Source organism: Phaethon lepturus, unplaced genomic scaffold (genome assembly GCF_000687285.1).
Source record: "Phaethon lepturus isolate BGI_N335 unplaced genomic scaffold, ASM68728v1 scaffold6001, whole genome shotgun sequence".
NCBI lineage: Eukaryota > Metazoa > Chordata > Aves > Phaethontiformes > Phaethontidae > Phaethon > Phaethon lepturus.
Window position 1 is genome coordinate 38604 of NW_010518395.1, and position 20173 is coordinate 58776.

Consider the following 20173-nt stretch of genomic DNA (forward strand, 5'->3'; position numbering starts at 1 on the left):
CCACCTTGTATTTTTTTTTAAAGCTAATAGAACAGTAATAAGCTAGCGATATATGGCAAAGACTGAGAATTGCTATGGCAAGAAAAGCAACTTAAAGGTAAATCACTTCAGAAATACAATGTGAGAAAAGACCATCAGATCATTACTTTCTCTCTTTTCTCTCAGTTGTATATAAAGGTACTTCCCATCAAATGTTTTCAATTGGGTCAGATGACCTTTACTATTTCAGGATGTTTTAGATTTGAAATTGGGGAAGTTAATAGATCCTTTCATTAAATCTGAATGTCTTAATATAAAATATTCGTTTTTAAAAGTTTTATTTACACATTGTCTGAACTACAGTCTCAGCATCTGCTAGTTGTCTACCAAAGTAACATCTAGAAACTGAAACTAAATTGTCTTTCTTGCTGGACAAAGCTCAGCTACGTCATATTCATCCATTAACTCTGCTCCAAATTGCTCTTTTTTCTGCTGCTAAGGTCTACTTTTAACTTTATATCTGACAGTTTTGTTTAGGAAATGCATTATAATAGTAAGCATATTGCACGTTAGTGTTTCAGTAACTGCAGCACAAGAAGACAAAAGGAAACATACTGCTTGTCTGACAGCAGCCATGCTGGTATTTTAGTTTTACATTTGTTTCTTAAATTGCAATTCTACATAAGGCAGTTTCTGAAGTGGTCCTTTGCTTTCTGCCTCAAAAGTAAAGTGGCACTTCCAGCATACAAATATTGATTTTTTTATAAGTATTCAGTTCTTTCATGTCATATACACTCACTGACTGTAAAATGCAACCATTTTTGTGTCATTTTGCACTATTCGTTCTTCAGTTTTTGTGTGGCTAAAGTTCCCCCAAGACATTACGCCTTCATGTATTTCATACACTTTGTTTTCTTCCTCCAAATGTCACTTTCTTTTTTTTTTCCTAAACGTCACCAACACTACGGTAAGATCAATTATTAGACTGAAAAGATCGTTATTAACCAGATGCCATCCACCCATTATATCTGAAACTCTGTCTCCATTTCCCACCGCTCTGCACTGCAGTCCCCATGGCTGGATCCTGGCTGTAGCATGGCAACAGGTTTGGATCACGAGATCCAGCAACTACCCTGTGCGCTCCAATTTCCCTCGGAAGAAAACATGGGCATGAGGACAGTTAGGGAGCCTCATGTGCACTGACAGCTCCCCTCCTTTGGACAATCAGAAGGTGCAGGCTGTGGTGAAGTGTAGCTGCCTTCTACGCAGGTTGATTAAATACTGTTTCTTTTCCATTTTTTTCTTCTTATTTATTTTTTAAATAAGAGACATGGCAGTAGGAAAATTATCTCCTGACTATCCCCATGCTGGAAATATATGCCCCTTTTATTGGAATAAGGTTAAATTTTCATTTCCAACCCAATCAAGACTCATATAATATAGGCAGCATTCTGGTCTTTAGGACCCATAAACCAGTAAGAGTATCCAGGTTGATTAAAAGTCGCCTTTGTATTTTTAATAGTAAGATGATTTTGTCCTATTTTTCTGTGTTGAATAATGGGATAAATTTCATTATTAAAGATCCTATCAAACAAGTTTTAAAGTTTCTAAAAGCCCTTTCCTCTGTATTAGTAAAATAATAGAGAGACCCTAACAAACTGACAGTTAAGTGTTTGTGCCAATACCTTGTAACTGCAATAGATTACTTTGCTGTAGTGACAGATTCAAGATTATGAAAGTTGAAAAACAAATGCCTGCTTTGCTTCCTATACAACAACCTCTGCAAACGTTTTGACCTCTTTGTGAACTACCACCTGCCTGACTGACAGGCCACATAGAGCTACAACTGCTCTGATACTTATTTCTCGACAGAAACTCTTTCGGAACTTCTAATTCAAATGGAGTTTTAAAGTGTTTCATATTGTTTTAATCTACTGTTACCACTCTTCTGTCTTGGAATATACCGTCATATAGTTGTCCAGTCAATTGAAATTGTCATTATTTCCAACCGTATTTCTATTTAATTTTCTTTTTTTTTTTTCTTTTTTATAGTCTACTCATCAGTTTCTATTTGCTAGCATTTACATAAGAACATGCAAACTGGTCAATGGTTTTACTGATTAAAATGTTGGGAAGATGTTTCAGACAATTGTCCATTGTGCTACTACAAGAAGATTAAAGAACCATTCTGGACTGTTTAATAGTGCTTTGCCTCGCTGACGAAAGTTCTTGAGCAGACAGAGCACAGCAATTGCATAAAATGTTCTGTAATTTCAACTGTAGCTTTCGGTGCAAATTCACAGCCTCTAAATGCATTGTAAATTTGAGTTACCAGACATCATTTGAACGAATGTTATTGGAGTGTTTGATTCTTTCTAAAACCTTTGTTAATGGCTGCCTAATGAAGTCTGCCATTAAAAATAAAATCAAATACTTGCTAATATTTACAACAATAGTATTACATTTATGTAAAACAAAAGATTCTAAGAAATTTTTACAAAATACCATATCCAAATTAATATGTAGAGAGAATATATGTTTATCTGTAGCTTGCATACACACAAACCCAAGATGAAAGCTAAGATGAATCTGCCCTTGCATGTAATTCATACTTAGCCAATTCCATAATCTGTGCTTACATTTGTCAACCCTGTGAGGCTCCATCAAGGCAACTGAGGTACAGCTAGCAAGGTCAGCCTCTGCCAGCCCTGCTTTTGTTATCAGCTGCACATGGCATCCATCAGTCCCTTGGGAGATTTAAGGACTGACCAGGGAGACTAATTCTTGCACTGCTCTGGTATTTGGTATATAATAAGCTCTACAGTTGCCTTGGGCTTCTCAATATGGAGCTGCAACCAGTTGTAGCTCAGATTCATTCTTGGCTTCTGATCCTGACTTCTGCTTTGTAGTCCTGGATCCTAGCCTACCTTTCTCTTTTTTATTCCTAACTGTTGAATCCTGCTGTCTTAGCTCTATATTTTGCTTCTGATGAGTCTCATAGGCACCGTTCCAACTCTATTCTCCCTTCAGCCAGTTCTTGCTTTGCATTAGGCACCCCTTGATCTCCTCACCTGGCCCTACTATGCCTCTCTTGGCATTCTTGTCTTGCATTAACATAAAAGAGAGTGCTACACATGGTGTTGCTACTTCTGAGCAGTACAGTGCCTGAACCGGTAAATCTAGCTGGATGTACAGTGGTTCCCTGTTCATCCATTCCTTACTCCCATTCCCTATCCAACATCATTTTTTCCCATTATTCAGAAATCCAATCTACTTATACCTTGAATAAAAAGAACTGACTGTAATCTGATCTGAAAAATGCACCTTCGAAACCATCCTAATCTCCAATAAAGTTAGGCCACCAAGTAAAACGTGTTGGTAAAAAGGAACATTTATGTTTCTATTGAACATGTGAAAAAACCCTACTTAGACGTTCTCACATCTTTCCCTTAATAGTTTGGTGCCAGCCATTTATCGATTTCACTAACCAGTGCTCATGTATATAGTTTTACAAAGGACCTAAAACCTGATTTCACTACGGGACTAAGCCACATTGCAAACGGCATCCAACTGCTAAATTAGTAAATGAAAACTGAACAATAAAAAAGATCAAGCAAGTCATCAGTGGGCCCTGGCAGCAAAGAAAGGCAGTCTTGGTTGTACTGACTGGAACATAACCTGTGGGTCAAGGGGAGAGATATTCCCCTTTACTCAGCACTCATTAGAACACATCTAGAATATTGTATCTAGTTTTGAGACCCAAAGAACAGCAATGACACTGATAATCTAGAATGAGTTTAACAGAGGGCCACCAAGATGGCTGGGACTAGAGCATTTGCCCTGTGAGGAGAGGCTGGGGGAGCTGGGCTTGCTCCGTCTGGAGAAGTGACATCTTTGGGAGTACCTAACAGCAGCCTGCCAGGTCATAGAGGGAGGATGTCAAAAAGACAGAGCCAAGCAATTTCATAGCAGCTCTGGTATAAGGCAGCACACTTTTACCATAGGTACAGTGAAACAATGGATCAAGTTGCCCAGAGAAGTTGTTCAGTTTTCATCCTTGAATATTTTCATGACCCAACCAGATAAAGCCCTGAGTAACCTGTACTGATCTCACAGCTGACCCTTCTTTAAGCTAGGGGTTGGACGAGAGAGCTCCTGAGGTCCCCTGCAACCCAAATTACCCTGTCATCCTACGGATCAAGGTGATCCCGGAGCTGAAGAAGAAACTGCAAGGGCAGCAGTAATGCAGAAGCCACCAATGGATCACTGTCTAAGGACAACTGGAAATCTAGAGGGAGGTAGTCCAGAGGCAAGCCAAATCAAAAGACAAAAAATTGTCTGCTTCACATAAGTTGGCATACGGTGCAATCTTTTTAAGAACTCCCTAAGTGCACAATATGAAATAAATATAGGAGAGCACTCGAAAATATTCTGGTATTATATCTGGGACAATTTACAGGACCTGCAAATATTTGGTAAAGTAGAAAGGAGTAAGGCAGCTCTTAAGAAGTATTTGGGTCTTTTAGTGAGCTTGAGAATTAGGTTGTCTTCCTACAAAAGAATCTGTTCCTGCAGTCAGGTTCAAAACACCAAGAAGTCTCTTGTTCTGATGTTCTCTTTCATATGATACGACTTCTGGAAGATCAAGACAACCTCTAATTTCAGCTGCACTGATACCTGTTCTGGAATCAAGGTGTTATTGATGCAGAACTAATTCACAAAGAGAGCTTCGTCCAGGCTACGGAACTAAGTGTTCTTTAATCTTACTTTAAGTCAGGACTAAATTTTACAAATTTTGAGAGGAGAGTGCACTGCAGCCTTTCTGCTGGGGTATATAAAGTTACCATATTATTCCAAAGACAATTCAAAATCACAAAGACACTGTTTAAAATCCCATCTCTCCTATGAAAAACACAGTCAGTAAAAAACTGTTGTTTACATTAAAGTAAAAGACAAGTAAAACAACTCAGGAACAATTTTAGGCATCACCTCAAAAAAAATTCTTAAAAGCCAATCCAAGATGTGTTACACAGTGGAGTGAAAATACAAGGTTTAAAATGGCCTAGTAGGCATCTCATAATATCTTACCAAAAGCTACCTCAAAATCACTACTCCTAGAGAAACCTTCCATGCCAAATCATCAAGTCATTGGAACAGGACTCTGGGACATGACATTTCATAACAACAAGAGGCTACCCCTAGACATCTACTTTAAAAACAAAGATAACTAATTTCTATTACCTATCAAGGAAAGTAACAGATTTTTAAGAAGAGTTTTCATAGTCTAAATATTAAAGTAAGATGATCTTTTCCATGGTTCTAGTTGATCATGACAGATTAAATAAGGTGGATCCAAGTATAGCATATGGCTAGGGTGAAATAGCTATAATTGACTGAATGAATAGAAAATCTCTATGGGAGACGGAGATGGATGGACTTCACCTTGTTACGAGATCTGATGATTCCAACATGCCTTAACAAGTTATAGGTGAACAATAGAATGCTCTCATGTAGCCAGAATATTCCCAACAATTTTTGAACAAAAGCAAAGATCTTGAAGAAATATGAGTCTACCTAACATGAAGGTAAGTAAATGAAAGCTTCAAGAGAAGAACCCTTTAACGAGAATTAAGGGTAGAAGGATGTCCAACAATCCGTCCCCCTTTTCTGACGTGAAAGTAATTCAAGAAAGCAGGCAAAATGGAAAATAAAACAAAGCTTTTTCTAAGATTTATTTACTACCCAAATTCCCTTTCATACTGCTGAACTTCTCCTGATTTTTAGCTCCTATTTAAAATGGGGCAGAGTCAGTCACCAAGTTTCACTTTAGAGAATCAGGTCCACAGTCTGGCTTTGTGATGGTGGGTAGTAATCTCTGGATGTAGATCTTCTCAAACTTGCCAGCATCTTTTTAACTGCCACACATTAAATTTTTGACTGTCTTATACAGAGGGAAGAAAATCTATTTAAAATACAGATCATCAGTCCTGTAGCATTCCACAACACTGTGCCAAGTCTCCTGAAGATGCATTATCACAGATGCTGTTCACTGTAAAAAATGTGAGCTGTTCATATCAGGGTGATTACAAAAACGCACGTGTCCAGAGCTTCACGATCTACTATGTAATTGTATTTAATGGTATCTCCAGAGCTTTATCTCCTGGTGAACTCCAGCATGTTTGTTAGGACAAAGTGGTGAGCCGGCCTACAGTCAACTCACTTGTTCAATGGGTTCAGTTTCAGTGATAACTCTTAATTCTGTTTCTGGTCCTTTTTGGTCCTCTAACTCTAATGAACCCTACTTACATTGGATAAACGGAATCAAAGTGTGCTTCCTGTATTTGTTTCTGTTCCTCAAGTGGTTCACATGCCATTTCTGTCACCACTACACTCAAAATCTCTTGCACTTCATACAGTCCTACCATCCACACAATGGCTTATTTTTTAAAGAGGGCAACAAGGCAGGATTTCTGTTTTAAAAAATCCTCTTATGTCTTTGATTATTCTACTTAATTTGGACTTCTTTGAGATGTTACTTTGGAAATGCAAGATAGGAAGTCAAACAATATGCATTTTAAATAGTTCTCATTTAACCTGGATTTTAAACTACAGTTCCATAATTTGTTTTTAGTCCTTGGGTCTCTCATAAAAACAAAGAAAGAAAGATAGAAAGGCAAACATCTTTCTTATCACAGAATTTGTGCTTCATTACACTTTATTTCACCCCAAAAGCCTGTTAAGTATTTCAACATACCTGATGGTTTGAAAACAGAGATATGAATTTCCCCCTTAATCCTGCTTTCTCTACGTAACATTTAAATATTGACTTTCACCAAATTTGTCCTGGGACACAGCACCTTGAAAGGAATTCATGCTGAAGAGAACAGCTGGATTGACACATGGGCCATCTGGTGAGTGCTTATTCCTGTAAGCAGAAGTGCCTAAGGACCATGAGTAACACAATTGCTCAAGAACAGGATATAAATATATCTTTGTATGATTCCACTTTACAAGTCCTTAAACCTATAGAAGTCAGAGGGTAGCCTCCAAAACCAAGCATGACTTGAGGGAAGGTCCCATGATCTTTTTTCTTAACCTCTTGATTTCACTGATTATTAGGATACATCTTAGAAAATCCCTGTACAATAAGAAATACATGAGCTTATCTGATAATTTGTCTAGAAATTTTCAGCTGATTCACGTCTAGCTAAAGGGGAAATGAATCTGCAAGATGTAGATATCACCATCTTCTTAGCCCTCCGTAGGCAAGTTAAACTGCTCAGAAAACATTACTTTTCCCTAAAATGTATTTCCTCAGCAACTTTACCCTTGTTAGATAGGGTAAAGACTATAATAATTTACCTCTTTGCTTGCTTGTAAGGTTAATTTGAATTCACTTTTACAGAAAATATGGAAAATATTTTATAATTAAGTAATATTTACAGAAAATATTACTTACAGCTTCAACTTCACCACATAAAACACTTTAACAGTAGGATAATAATATGTAACATTTCCAGAAAAGAAAGAAAAACCAATTCAGATCATTCCACAAGACAATTACCTATATTAGAACTATTCTGAGGTCAAAAACTTCTGTGAACATTTTTAAAGATCTTTAATAACTATGAATTATTAGAACTCTTGAAGTTATTTCCATTTTACAGATGTCTCCATAGCATAATATTAGCGTAGCATTTCCTAAATTTATGTGACTTGAAACTAGTTTAGAAGTGGGAAAGGAAACATTTCCAACTGCCTCCTAAAAAACACCCAAGTTACTTCTTTGCAATTCTTGAAACTGATAGTCAGATTGTTTACCAGAAGTGAAATTACATTATTGTCTCTTAGATACAGAAAACTATGTCCACAGTCTTCTGAATTTTGTTTTTAGAAAACCATAGTCAAACTAAGTTACATGCAGATATTATTACTTAGCTAATTACTTCAGATTAAACGGCAGAAGTATGCCAATCACTAGAATTGGGTTTTACCTGATGGTGTGTGTCGCTCGAGAACAGAAACAGGATGATGCATCCTAGTTCTCTGAAATTTAATGGATCTAAGATACTCTACATGAGGAAATTAATATAACATCTTTTAAAGTTTTTACATAGTTTGAAGAAAAAAGATGTATTAGATAAATTTTATTGCGATAACACAAGTTGAACTTCATAACAAAATTGTGTGTGTTTGGCTGTATGATAGATGAATTTTTCTCCTCAGCATAAACGGACTCTGGAAGAACAAAATTTCCAAACTTCTTTTCAACATAATACTTAAGGTTATTAGATGAAATATGTGTGTGTGTGTATATATATATATATATATATATTTTCAAGGTAAAGATTTAGGACAAGATGCTTTTTTAGGGAGAGAAAAAAAAAGAGGTTTTGTTTATGCAGACTTTAACTTTATTCAATAATTATGTCTAAAATTTTATTTTCTACTATCTTGGAATACTACTAGTAGAATAAGTTTGCTGCAATAATTTACCTATTCTACTTTTTCTATTATAAAAATGAACATTTTTTGGGTATCTCAGTATTCCTAAATCCTAAAAGGATTAAATTTTCAAAACTGCTTTTTTTTTTTTTTCCTTCTTGTTTCTTGTTAGTATTCGCTGATTCCAGACTGTCAGTGAAATCTCTGGTAAAACAATTACTCCCATCTGCAGGAGGAGGATATTATTCCTTCTAATGTATTACTAAAGAAGATATTCTATTGCCTAACACCAAATCAATATTAATTCTTTTAAGCAAAGACTTACTTCCAACAAATGACAGTCAGAAACACCATAGGTTAGAAGGGCCACAGAGATAATTTCATCTTTTAGTAACATTCTCACTAGAACTGTTGCTGAAAGCATTAAGGCTTTACAAAGGCAAGGCCTCCCTATGCTGAGATTCCAAGGTCCTGACCCTACTTTGATTAGCTCCATTGTGCAGAACCAGCTTTTACAGAATAATGGTGGTGTGTTGCATATCCGTCCAAATCCTTCATATACAGTACTTGCAATATGGATGCGTGAAGTCACAGTTATATTCGCCAAAATTAACTGCAGGAGATTATGCAGTTAAGATACTTTAAAAAAAAAAAGAAGCAAAAAATTGCAATGCCTTGGGGAAATCCGATAGAGATATATAGCTTTTTTCTTGCGTGAGAGATGGCAAGTGTTCCTCAAAACCACAAAAGTGTTGTATAGTAAAAGGTTGATAAACTGGCAAAATTTCCGCTGATACCTTTGGGGCTGCTATAAAAGAAAATCAACTCATTTAATAAAGAGAAGCACTCCCGGAGGCTGGACCAAAGATAACTTCCGCACTGCTAAAACCGCTTCACAAGCCTCATCATTACTGCCAGCATTACAAATGACAACAGTAGGCTCCGGGGAATCCTCCGCCCAGGGTACGCCCAGCTGCAGCACGGGGAGCGGCTCCCCGGCGGCCGTCCCAGGAGCACCTTCTCAAGCCGCCGCAGGGCCGGAGAGCCGGGCAGGGCGAGAGGCCGGCCAGCTCTCCGGCCTCTGAGGCTGACGGCCCTTGGTGGCTGCTGACCCCCCCCCCCCAAGCCGTCACAGAAGGTTCTGCTGCTTCATTTTGAATCCTACACGTTTAGGCAGGCTCCGTGAGAGCACTGCGCTGGGACTTCAGGTCTACCCGTTCTACCTGCATGCCACGCTCTTGATTTTTCAAGGCCAGTAGCCTGGCCAATCGATCTAGCAAACGTGTTTCCATCTAGCAGGAACCACTGCTCTACCCTTGTTATCTTTCAAACGTGAATAATGTCCTTTCTGCGCCTATTCTGCCCGGCACAGAATTAAGTAGCACAAACTTCAGTCTGCTGTGATACATGTTATCACGGATTATTATACTAATTTCTTGGCACTCCCTGATAATTCAATGAACTTCATATATCCTCTATTTTTGAATGTCACACTTTGGCACCCAGATACTTAGTACATATTTCCCAGTTAATTTTCTATCTTGTTTTCCATATATTTTCTTATTTATTATCAGCAAAACATCACTTTCAGTACATCTTAGATAATTAATTCAAGCACAGTCACACTATTTTATACATTAATTGTTACTTAGTTCAATAGCATCTTGGAACTTTACAGCTTAAATTTAGATAAGAACTATAAACAGAAATAATTGAGCTTACTATGAAAAGATAGCCACTCTGAACCAAAATAGACTAACAGTTTAGCAATTCACATGTCTATACAACGCAGTTCTGAAAGGAAAATATCTTCTATTACAAAAACGATAAAAGGATTTAAGATAAATTGCAGTGATGGCTGTGGCTGGAAGTTGGTCAAAACAGCACTCGGGTGGTTTTAAAATGTGATTATTAATGGTATGGTTACAATTACTTAATTCAATCTGGCTTTGATAGAAATCTTTTGGTATACATTTTGATGTATATTTGATATATATGTGTTTGATAAAAAAATCTGGAAAATATTTGTTCTTTGCAAAAGAATATTTAACTTATAGCTTTAAAACTCAAGACTGTGTTACGCTTAGTATTTTTTATGTTTTTTTTAAATGGAAAAATCTAATTTTCTGCTATTGAAAATCCCTTCTTTTTATAAACTCCAATAACTAATGAATATTCAGAGCCAAAATAAACTGACGATTTTATTTTTTTACTTTCAGGAGTCATTTTTTCCCTTTGAGATTCATTGTAAAATTGTAAGGTACTTTAACAACATTTTATAATGTATTTAATATCTACTTTCTAGATATATGGTTAGCGATAGAAGCTTACACAAAAACTAAGAAAATGTCTGACAACAGAAAGTACCTTCTGACCGATGAAGACAGCCAGTATCAGTCTACTTTCAGATGTTTATATTTCAGCCATAATCATGATTATGTAAATGCAGTATTTGTGTTAACCACGGTTAATGGACACGGATACTCAAGATTAAAAAATAAATTAGAAAAGCATCAAAACCAAAATAAATCAAGAGACCTTGAATTAAATGAAAAAGAAAAATGACAACAGAAGTATTTTCTGAGAGTTTGCATATCATCGACTAAAAAAGAAAATACTAGAAATCACACCAATCCACACCTGTATTCAAAGTCACTAAATTACGTTTAACCCAGCAGCAAAATACAGTTTGATAAAAATAAAAATGAAAGAAGAGATGTTTTCTACATTACCATGCGCATAGAGCTCAAATCTAGAATTCCGAATTTATTTAACCTAGCTACATTTTTAACTCTTATAATTGAACTTTAAATCCCGTATTTATGGGAACTAGAACAGCAACATCAGCAATTCATTCCACAAAACTTTTATATTAAAAATTCCATAAGATACTTGCCTGAAAATATAAATGCTATCAGCACTATGGGCCAGAGAGATTCCCTCTGCCACCGAGCGGTAAAATTCTTTACATAGCACAAATGAGCGTGATTGATTGGGTAACCTGGGCGCTTATAGGCTGTTGAGAGTGACAGGGCCTGTCCGTCCAGACCAGAGAGCTGCTTTAGCTACCAAGTTTCTTGTCCAAAAATAGTACTGGCTAGTCCACAGGAAAGCACAAAAGCCATGGAACAGTCAATAGCTAAATACTTTCCTAGTATGGAAAATTCTTTGTTAGCCTAATTGGTGTTTGGTTTATTCCCTGACGAGATTATCAGTGTGGACGTGGGGAAGAGGAAGACGAAGCGACCCCATAAAACTACACACAGTTATTCCCATTTATAAGCCTACCAAATACTACTGGTTAGGCCCTTAGTTTTACAGCTATTTTATAGAAAATAATTGCATGGAATATTTGTGTGTGGTATTATCTGTGCTTATTTTTGCCTTCTTAATTTATCTGCAGCATAGCTCCATTCTAATTACTTTGTCTTTCCAAGTTTCATTCAGAGATCTAAAATTTTAAAATTTAGAGTGGTATGTTAAAAAGAAATGTATAAAAAACAATTTCCAATTTCTGCACTGTTTTGAGAGAATATGGGTATCTACCCTATCCTCCATTTTTTATTCAATATTTTGAATATTTCTAGTTATGTCCTTAACAACAGAAGTTGTAAGAAACAATTATAGGATCAAAGAGGAATATTCATAATTATTATAAAATATAGAATTATTACTGGGCATATCATGATCTTCCCAGAACTCCCAAACTCTAAGCTTAAATTTTCAAAAACAATTGCCAATTTAAAACCAATATAAATCAACTACAGCTTATATACAGTAAGAATATCAAAGGTCTCATCATCCTATTAGCTTGGGTGGTTGTTCAACTCCTCCTCCAGAAGGGTTTCAAGAAGAAAAGTGACAAGTCTTTCTGCTCTGTTTTGATTTTTAAGGAGGAGACAAGGGCTTCCCCAAAACACCATTAAATCAAAGGTTTCAAACAACACCACCGGTCAAAGGATACAACTGTACAGCGGTACCAATGACACAACTACCTACTGCAGGTTTCAGAGGAAAACGGCAGCTCTTGGACACTGTTGCACATTGCGACAAGACTGAGAGTTAAGAAGATCTGCTTCTGACGTATTCAAACTCCACCTCTCCCGCCTCCAGTGTTACAGCTCTTACCTTTTGCACGTTCTCTCACACAGGTAACCCATGAGGTAGTACTTGATTCATTGCTGAATCAAAGCGTCTCAGCCTGAAGAACTGCAGCTTTTTGGTGGCTGTGTGCTCCCAGAGCATTTCAGCTGCATCTACACTACTCAAATAAACTGAGCACATGCTTAACTCTTCTTAATTTGTCTCGGTCTTGCTAACAGGTCAGAAGAATTGCAAAGTAGCATGCTAGTATGCCTGACACTAGTAGTCTCCTACACCAAACACAGAGAGTTATGCTCATATCTAAAACCTGAATTGTGGTTATTGATTAATGAGAACTGCAGCATTACATACATCTGACGATGTAGAGAGTTTCAGTCTTAGCATCAATATGAATCATTAAAGGTGGAGTTGGAAATTCCTCTTCAGTGTTCTCTATTATTCTCTATTTGGTGTACTCTCTTCTACATTTGGCTAAATAATCTTGTCACCAGTTCTGCAAAATTCTTAGTTTTTATCTGGTGTTTTACCTCTTTTACCCCAGCTTTGTTCCTTGTTGCTCTAATATACTATATTCCTAATTACTACATTACTGACTATTACTAATTGCTATATTATATAACTGGATTTCTCTGCCTTTTTGTAGGTCATTATTTTCTCCTAATAAAACAAATAAAATGAGCCTCATGATACTTTGAGGTTGAAATGTGTGTCAGCTAGTTGCCAGTCTCTGTTTTACCTTTGTTCCTAAAGAAAACAATCGTTTTTCACTATTCTAACTCCTACATAAATCCAGCCCCACTTAGTTTGGCATTCAGTGTTACTCGGACCCTTCCGCAGTGGCTAATACGGCCTGAGTTGATGGAATTCTCTCTTGATTCTACATTGATTTCGCACTGATTGCAAACAGTTCTAGGGCTCCGCATACAAGAAGTATCTTCGATCTTTTTTCTCAGCAGCAACAAAGCTTTTCAACTCTCCCCAGTCGATCCACTGGGCACGTTCCAGTCATGGGGCAAGGAGAGAGGAACGGCAGGATTCTTCCCACCCTTTATCCTTCGCTCGTCAGCAGGGATTCCTGAATCTGAGCAGCGGTGGGAATGGCCAGTGGAAGGAGTTACCGAGCACAGTGCTATCGATTTGTTTGCCAGAAGAGCTAATGGCAGCAGCACCAAGCAAGAAGCAGTTTCAGAGAGATTTTAAGAGGAAGTTTGGGAACTGACCTCAAAAGCCAGATCAGCCAAATGAGTCCAAAGTGAATCTAGCATGCTGCTCGCTCAGCTTTTTCTGGGCTCCCGTCTCGGCCCTCATCTCTTCACAGTGCAGCTTGCTTAAACGCTTAAGAACTGGGAAGCTTAGCCCTTTGTGCAAAACAATAAACTAGTCCTAGAAAGATTCTTGAGGAAAATTACATAAATCAGGCTAGTATTGCAGAGCCACAGTATGGTAAACGGCTGTTTTTCCCCTCTGGTGCTACTGTGCTTTTTTTCTGTATTACCAGAAGTTGGGTTTTCCTGCATGTCAGCTCTACCAGCACAGCAATTCAGACTTTAGTATATCTCCTATTTAGTACAAGTCTATTAGTACTCAATATTCAGAAATAAATATTTGTTCCAATACGAGAAATACTTTTACTTAAGCCTTAAGGCCCACAGTTTTTCCTCTCATGTCTCCTTAGTTGTAAATATGTTTATATGAAAATCAAATATATTGCTTGCTTTCTTTATGTCTGTGCTGAAACCATACTTCAGCAACTTCTGCATTCAAGGAAATAACTCTTTCACACAATATATTACCTGCCAAACTCATGTATACAAAATACGATGGAACCAGAATACTTAGTTTTCCAAAAATAATGAGGCATGTATATGAATAATAAAAATACAATCTGCAATTTTATCAATCATGAGGAAAAAACATAAGGGAAAATCAATTTCATATTTTAGCAGCTTCTAAGAATACAGATGTCTGGACATAAACTTTTCCCACAAGCTTTCTGATATAAGACCATGCACCACAGAAGTGTATGTACCTTCCTCTAAAGCCTCTAGTACTGACTTCCAGCGGTAGAACAAAACTAGAGAAGTCTAACACAGGATGCCTATTTTCATATTTTCATATTTAATATAACTTCTACTGTTATAGGTTTGCTTTCTCAGCAAGGAAGGATATTCTTTCTTAACTCAAAGTAATCATGAGGGACATACAGTTGTTGTTGACTTCCATTTAAAGAAATAGAGCAGAAATGTAAAAGAAAATTCCATCTGCTAGCTTTCCTGAATGTCGCTTAATGCCTACTTAATGACCTTTTTCTCAGGCATGGCATGTTTGACTGCCTGCTTGTGCCAGTTAACAGATTTAAAAAATCAAAGTTACTGTATAGTAAACAGAACATGAGATTTCAGTCAGCATTTGACATACGTGTTTCAGTTCACGATTCCAGAAGAATTTTTTTAGAAACCAGGTAGATAAATTGTACTTACTCATTTTCTGTCTCTAGATAATATAAGTACTTAATTAAGGGGAATTGAAGCAGTGGTAGTAAAAAAGTGAAAACAGAACTCTCGTATGGCTTATAAGAGTTATGGTTCTTGTATGGCTTTCAAAATACACAATTTTAAGAATGTATTTCAAATTCATACATGTATGTGAATATTCAGTGTCTAGTTCCACAGGTTCATTGATAGAATGACTAAGTCATTTTCAAATACTGAAACTACAATATGGCAGAAGAGTAAATTAGCTGTTTATTTCTGGACACAATTTGTTTGATGTGTGCAATAAATAAATCACCATTTTCATAAAATAATTTTGTTTATAATTTTCCTCTTTAATACATTCCTATAATACTGAAGGTAAAATTTTAATTAAAAAGCTAAAAGATGTATAGCGAGGCCCAATAATACGGTGTGGGTGAAACAGAAAAACAAGGGTAGGAAATGTTTCCTTAAGTAGTTATATTCTATCCAGCTCCTTCACATGAGAGCCCATTTATTCTCTTTACTTCAGACCAGTCCTACTTCTGACTCAAATTTCAGTCAAGCATTGAGGGAGCAGGAAAACTAGCAGAATAAGTCTGGTCATACATACAATACATACAGTCATATTTCTGTGGTACATACAATCACAACACTTGCGAAAGGTCTGCGCAGTTATTACGCTCGTCTCTAAAAGGTAACACCTTTCAAAGCCGACAATATAGACACACGTGAAAATAATTTTGCCATAAGTGTCAACACAAAACAAGCATCTAAACATGACAGTATACCAAGTCCCTCCTACACGTTAATAAAAATTCCTATGCCTTCTGTAATAAAAAATACATTTGAAAAAAACTGAGATAACCATGCAGCACATCTACAGAGTTTTTAAGTTAAAATACTTAAATGTCATTTTCACAGTTTTCTTTTTGTTTTGTCAATTCTAACTATTAATAGTGTTTTCCATTTTTGTCATGGGTTTCACTAAAGCTCTTCCTCTATTTTCCCACATTGAATTGTACATTCTAGAAAGTAATTATATCAAGTATATTAGTCTACATTATCTGCAAAACTAATAATAATTAACAAATTTGATGATTTCTTTGTCTTCAAATATTAAATGGTTCCATTTACAGTAACTTTGCCAATCCTTGGAGCAAGGAACTGCATCCTGGAATTAGAAGTCTAAAACAGACTTCCTCAGCCAGCTTTTATAGGTCAGAAGTCTCACGTTTCCCACTTACAATCTGACCTCAATTAATGAAGTATTTTAGAGGACACTAAATTATTTTTGTATAATAGAAGTTTAAATTGAAAATATCTTGATTATTTTAATTAACACACTGTAGATGACATGACCCTGTTCCAGATAGCAGGAAATTCTGGATAGTATATTTGGGGCTATACTACTATGAAATGATTCAGATTTTTGGCAAATTGCTGAAGCTGGGGTGGAAGTTTGTGTTAATGTATAAAATGCTTTTCCAAAAGCTAAACTACCACTATTAAACTAAGTAACACTACATCTTCCAGTTTTCAATAGATCAAGATAACCCTGTGTTCAACTATAAGAAAGCCATGAACAGGTTTCAATAGCTCTCATTCCACCTGTCACTTAATAAACCTCTTTTTTATTTCTCTTTGAGCTTTTAAATCATGGTCCTATTGTTCATTCCAATGGATAATTGCACCACCACTTTTATTTGATTTAACTTATCCTTCTTAAATTTTTAATAATCAAGAACACTCTGTGTTAAGGGTTTTGCTGCACATTTTCAGTAGTTTTATTATAGACACACAAGCAACTTTTACTGAAGAAACAATCTCCCACTCAGCTATTACTTTCTAACAGGATATTGGATATTTCAGTTTAGCATATTTTGTGGCTTTTCAAAACAAAACTCCCTTGCCTTAGAATGATAATCTTGTTCCAGCCTGGAATCTGATCCTGCTACCTGTTTGTACTTGCTCATTTTCATTTGGCGATTCCTCTCTTCTACATCCAATGCACCTGTTAATTTAAAAAAAACAACAAGAAAATAAATACACAAGCAGTCCTCAATTCAAGTTTAGAGTTATGCTCATGGAAGTTTTAACAGAAAGAGATGAAATCTGATTTACTTAAATTTCATTGTATATAATTTAATTCCTGAATTACAGTTTTGCAGAAAAACAAAAAAAAATTTGTAAGAGGAGGAAAATAGTAGATAAGCAAGTATTTAGGCAGAATCTTAATAAGTGCTGTATTACCTACACAATTCAAACTAAAGCAACTTTGTGGAAGAAATGAAAGTAAATGGAACAGAATGTTTCCACAGAAGAGAATTTTACTACTTAAAAAATATTCAAGAGAAACCAAGTCTTTAATTAAAAAAAAAAAAAAAGGACTGCAAAGACAACCTGCTTATTTTGAGTGGACATCCTGGTTCTGCATTTGTTACAGTGTGATACCAGCATCTTTATATCAAATTACTAATCAAGTACAACCACAGGCTGGCAGAGCTTCCATTTACCATTTGAGAATATGATGCTCAAAACAATTTAAAGATGTATAAAGGAATGTTAAAGAGCCACCCAGTGGCATCACTGTATTACATTCTAATGACACACAACTTCAAGAATGATTTCAGAATTCACTTTTCTTGGACCAAATACATGATTAGTCTCAGTTAGGGCTGGGTTATTATATGACTTGGGGAGCAGCTGGTTTCAGCCAACTGGTACTGTAACACCACAATTTACTACTTAAAATAGTAAGGAAGTAAGTGCCAAAGCTGAGGTGGGACAGATAAATAGAAAAATGAAAGGAAGACAACAGCCCAGAATTAAAAAAAGAATTTCACACAGGCTTGATTCTCTTCCACTTTAACATGGTATAATTCAAGAGTAATTCATTATCCACTGAATGCTAAAAAGCATTCATTTTGACTGTCATTTGTCTTAAACTTTCCATAATTTTAACATAAAAGTTCTCTAGGATTAAAATTTCAGAATCCCACTTGTCATAAATGGAAGTTTCTGTATATTATATACATTGAACAATCTGGACTTTTATTTACGGAACTGAGGTGGGAATATTAAGATTCCAGTGTACTACATAAAACCGATTTAAACTCTAAACCTCAGTTCTAAGTCATAATCCAAGAGTAAAGTGGGTCTTTGCACAGGACCTCTGCAGGGCGTCTGAGCTTTGCGTTTTCTTTCTTGAGAGCAGTAATGGTAGTAGCACATACTACGAGAGAGACCTGCCAGCTAAGATCTATGCCTTCTAGACCTTGCCTAGAAGAGGCAAGGGAATAAGGCTAAACTGTACTGTTATCTGTAAACCCCCTGGCTTCTGATTTTTGTACTCAAACTCTCCATCTTTATTCCCTACAAATATGAATGAAAAGCCTTCATCAAAACTTTTAAGAGAAATGAAAATCAAGCAAAATGAATGAAAAACTGGAGTTTTAGAGGGAGAAACAAAATGAAAAAGAGAGCAGCAGATGAAAATTCCTAAAATAAAATACAGCTAGTTTTTCCTATCACAATTTTCCTTGAACATTATAGGCCCCAAAGCATTACCTGACAATTTATCGTTAAGATGCAGTGTTTTTTATCAAGATCTAGTTTTAAAGCTCTAAAGATATATTTTCTCCCCTGAAAACAAAAACTTTAAACTGGAAAATGATATTTTTTCTTTTTTCAGTCAAAGAAGTAACACATAAGAGGATTTGAAGTAAAATACTCTAATTCTTGCTTAAAGAAAGAATAATCTTTTTCTGAAATCATAACAGTCTACAAAACCACTCGTCATTCTTCAGTAATGTAACAGAAGAGATGTTTTTCACCAAAAGGGATATTTGTCACTTCTTCTCAGGAAATTTTCTTATGAAATCACCACGTATCTTCCTTTTCACCAAATATTCTGCCAAATTTCAGATTACAAGAAGTGACGAAATAACACCTCTTGAGCATCAATCAGAAATTTCACAATTACTTGTGAAAATATTCATTCTTATCTATGATCATTTTTCCCAAGTGAAAGTTAGGTTTCTAATTGCTCATAGTCTGCAAAACCAAGCAATCTGAAATATGCAGCTGAAAGGGAAGTATAACACGTAAGTCCTCAGTGTGAGTCCTCTGTAGCAAAATAAGCAAAATTGGTGGCATATTTTGGTCTCAAGAGATAAGACAGCAACATTTAGAAAAAATATATTCAGTTCCCATAAAAGCTTATTAAAAGAAAATCTACCTTGCTATGTATTTTTGCAACTGCCTTTAACAAGCAAGTGAATGCAGTTATATGCAAAAAGAGGGAATCCTGAGGGCAATGGAAAGCTCATAAGGCAGAAGATCAGCTTTGTTTGTTCTGTGCACGGAGCTGACATGCAGAAAGAGGTTGGAGGGCTACTGGTAGCCGCAGGCTAATCTCCGTGTAACTAAAGCCAGATGCAGCCGTGATCTGGATGGGAGTAGGTAAGGGTGAGAGAGTGTCACGGCATTTCCCGTTCATGTGGTCCAGCATGCACGCACATTGCACTAAGTGGCTAAAATGCAGGACTAGCATCATCTCCACTTCGGCTGGCAAATCTATACTTAGCTGAAACCTATGTGGGGGGGTTTAGCAGGAGCAGAACGTACCTCCAGAGAGTTCAGTAATTGTCTGGGTGCATTAGGAAGCTTCAGCTCCTAACATGACTTTTGTAACCAAGGCTGTACACAGGACATCAGTCCTATATTAAGGACTCCACTGTAATCAGGAGGTGCATATGGTAGACAAACCAGAACTAACCTGAATCTATTAGTTATCAATAGTGGTGAAAATGTAGGAGTGTAAGGTTTAACATTGGTAGCACAAGGCTGACTGAGCCCTTTGTGTTATTCAGGTCCTTAGCTAGAGCCCAGCACAACACATTTTCGGGACTATAGAGTCTGACACTAGAAAAATTAAAGCTACTTCTGATATACTTTCATGTACTGCCATGATGGACTGAAGTGTATGCAACCAAATTTTGGCCAGGGAGAAGCGATTTCATTTGTACACTTCTCCCTTAACTTCCTTTCAAAATTTGGCTTCTAGACAGTAGCTGTGCCTCCAACAGAAAGAGCCAATGAGATACTCAAACATCAGCCATCGGAGCACCAAAAATTAAGAAAGACTGACAGAAGAACAGAGCCTGGTG

General features: G+C 36.4%; 1 protein-coding gene across 1 annotated transcript in view; it reads right to left on the minus strand.

Moving 5' to 3' along the window:
• LOC104628206 (regulating synaptic membrane exocytosis protein 2-like) overlaps positions 1-20173 on the minus strand; it is a gene marked incomplete at its 3' end in the record, with an annotated part of 88069 nt that overhangs the window by 23693 nt on the left and 44203 nt on the right. The window contains exon 4 of the mRNA XM_010296715.1: positions 16916-17016. Within this exon, the coding sequence (XP_010295017.1) occupies positions 16916-17016 (101 nt within the window). The remainder of the gene's footprint in view (positions 1-16915; positions 17017-20173) is intronic.